Consider the following 2,761-nt stretch of genomic DNA (forward strand, 5'->3'; position numbering starts at 1 on the left):
AAAATGGTGTGCAAACAGAAAACAAACAAAAACCCTCAATGACTGCATCTAGTGGCCAGAAAAGGTCCTAATGGTGACAAGGACTGGGTCATCTATTGATGTGGAAATGGCTGAGAAAATAAATTTCCCTATTAAACTGTTATAGATAGGAGAATTATATAATATCTCTCTCACATAAATTACATTGACAGTTTCATGTTTTTCTCATTAACTCATTGAGTGCCGCGCTCCTTTCCAAAGTTTTAGTCAAGTGTACCGGCAATTTAGACCATTTTTGACTTTTTATGTAGAGCCACAGTGTATTCTATATTATTGCCACCAACACATACTGTGGCTCAATTGAAAGGTTTACCTTAATGCTTCAAGTGGCCACAAACCGTTTGTTTCTACATGCCTCCGTTCCTGAGAAAAGTCAAGCTAAACATGGCTGAGTTTCACCAAAATCCCTCCTTTTTTTCTAGAAAAGGAGATAGAGCGTCTTTTATGAAAGGTGCGCTGTTTGTGTCTGTCGCTCTTCTGACACTCGCATTTCTGGATCAAAGGGCTAAGATAAATATATACAACAGTTGTTGTTCTATTCACAAAACCACCATCGGGGGCGGGGGGGGCGCCACTAAACAACAATAACACAGACGCACCGTGCCGTGTCACAGCTTCTCCCCGCGGAGCGTGAGGGTCTGTCGGCCACCGCGGCTCCGTAAAACCGGTCCCGCCGGTGGTCGCGGTCCTTCTGTGGTACGGGTCGGTGATGCCGGTCTGCTTTGGTCCAGAGACCATCAGATTTTACCGCGGGAGGACTTTGGGGAGGACACGGTGTTGCTCCAGCTGAAGACCGGGCGGACTGTCGGCTGAGAGCTTCCTGGTTCAGCTCCGAGCAGCTCGAGCAGCTGGAGCAGCAGCGCGGGTGAGAGCAGAGCAGCTGCGCTGCATCTGCATGCAGAACTCGTTTGCAGAAGCCGAGTTATGATAAAAACTTCCAGATCATGAGCTGTCATGTGACTTTGATCGTCATCTATTTCAGTTCTCCTCGTCGTAGAGTCCCCAAATTTACATATAATGTGTATTAAAGTGTCTATTTTCATAATTAAAAAAAAAAGCAAAAAACGTAAAATTACGTTTTCGGCACTCAACGCATGGGAACGAAAAACGAGAAATTACGTGGTTGGCTAATAATAGTTTTGAACCACTGATTTGCTGGAACAAGAGTGAATGTAGTCACTGTCATGCCTTAAACAAACCTTTAACTTTTGTCATTTTACGTTTCTCTGCCATCTTTAGGTAGAACTGTACCCAAATGGAGAAGCTAAATATCCAGGAAACATGGCCCTCTACTTCCACCTGACCTCAGGGCCCAATGACCACCGCCTCAAGTGGCCGTGTCCATGGCAACAGGCCACCATGGCCCTCATGGATCAACAGTCTGACATCAGACAGCAAATGAATATGCACCGAATGATCACCACTGATCCCAACCGACTTTATGGTAACAAATGAGGGGAAAAGTTGTGGTGAAGCATGCTTGACTATCCTTCGATCAGCTGATCATCCAAATGTCTGTGAGTTGTTTATGTTTTTTCAAACAAAGATTTACATGATCCTGTTTCTCTCAGGTAAAGGGTACTTATGGGACAATCCAAAGAAAGTTGGCTGGAGAGTGACTGAGCCAGACGGCAGCTGTTATTATCGAGGCCCAGGCTTTGGATATTCTATGTTCATCACCCACAGCAGATTGAGGAGCAGAAAATTCATCAAAGGGTGTGATGCATTCTTCCTCTTAAGTCTGGAAGGTACGGAAGACACAAGTCTGTTAGAGAGGACCACTACACACTGTACCTTGTCCTAATTTCACTGTTGTCTGTATCCTGCCTCTGAACCATCATGATAGTTGTCTGTTTGTCCTCAGATATATCCAGTCTGCTGGCGCCTCAGCCTCTGCCTCACTCTGCAGTCCATGATGCTGCCAGTCTAATGAGAGCTGGAGACCAAGACGCTCCACAAGGAGAAGCTAATAACCCCACGGTGATCACAGCTGTGGCAGCATCTTTGGGTGCAGTCATGTTGGTGGTCGCTATGCTGATTGCAGTCAACGCCTGGATGATGAGGAGGAGACAGCAGGAGAGCGACAAAGTGGCGATCATACAGGACATGCCTGGATTCATGGAGGTGAGCATGATGGAGTCACACTATTAAGAGTCAATGCAAATCACAATTTATGTTGGCAGTAATTAGTTGTGGTTCATTAGCATCAGTGCACCTCACCTGTCCTTTGCATTACAGGAACAACGTCCTCTCACCAAGCAGTAACATCCTCACTGCCCAGAGGACAAGGCACATTATTAAACGCAAACGGCTACAACAACTATTTCACCAGGTTGCTACCTGAATCTTTTTCATCATCTGCTGCATGTTGCATGTTAAAAAGACAATAAAAAACAAATATTCTTCAAATTAATTGTTCTTGTGATTTAACCGACTCATTTATTATGATCACATGTCATGAAAAAGCATTATCCAAGTCCTGAGAGCTCTGCACCACAGAAATGCAACACATTTACAGTAGGGCGACATTTTTGGTGACTTACAATATATTCACTTTTACAGGTGAAAATTATATCACATTTTAACCATTTACATTAATGCTGAGTTCCACAATGGGATGTCACAACTTCAATAGCATATTTTTTTATACAATATAGTTTAAAATACATTTATCTACAAATTATCAAATTAGACCTTTTTTTTTATTGTAATATAATTCACT

At 43.4% G+C, this 2,761-nt stretch overlaps 1 protein-coding gene across 1 annotated transcript in view; it reads left to right on the forward strand.

Annotated features, from left to right (window-relative positions):
• LOC310984765 (uncharacterized protein) overlaps positions 1 to 2,190 on the forward strand; it is a gene marked incomplete at both ends in the record, with an annotated part of 24,175 nt that extends 21,985 nt beyond the window's left edge. The window contains 3 exons of the mRNA XM_083970080.1: positions 1,279 to 1,483; positions 1,611 to 1,787; positions 1,904 to 2,190. Of these exons, the coding sequence (XP_083826206.1) occupies positions 1,279 to 1,483; positions 1,611 to 1,787; positions 1,904 to 2,190 (669 nt within the window). The remainder of the gene's footprint in view (positions 1 to 1,278; positions 1,484 to 1,610; positions 1,788 to 1,903) is intronic.
• Between the last annotated feature and the right edge of the window lie 571 nt (positions 2,191 to 2,761).

The sequence above is a fragment of the Trachurus trachurus genome (assembly GCF_905171665.1).
Source record: "Trachurus trachurus genome assembly, chromosome: 4".
Lineage (NCBI taxonomy): Eukaryota > Metazoa > Chordata > Actinopteri > Carangiformes > Carangidae > Trachurus > Trachurus trachurus.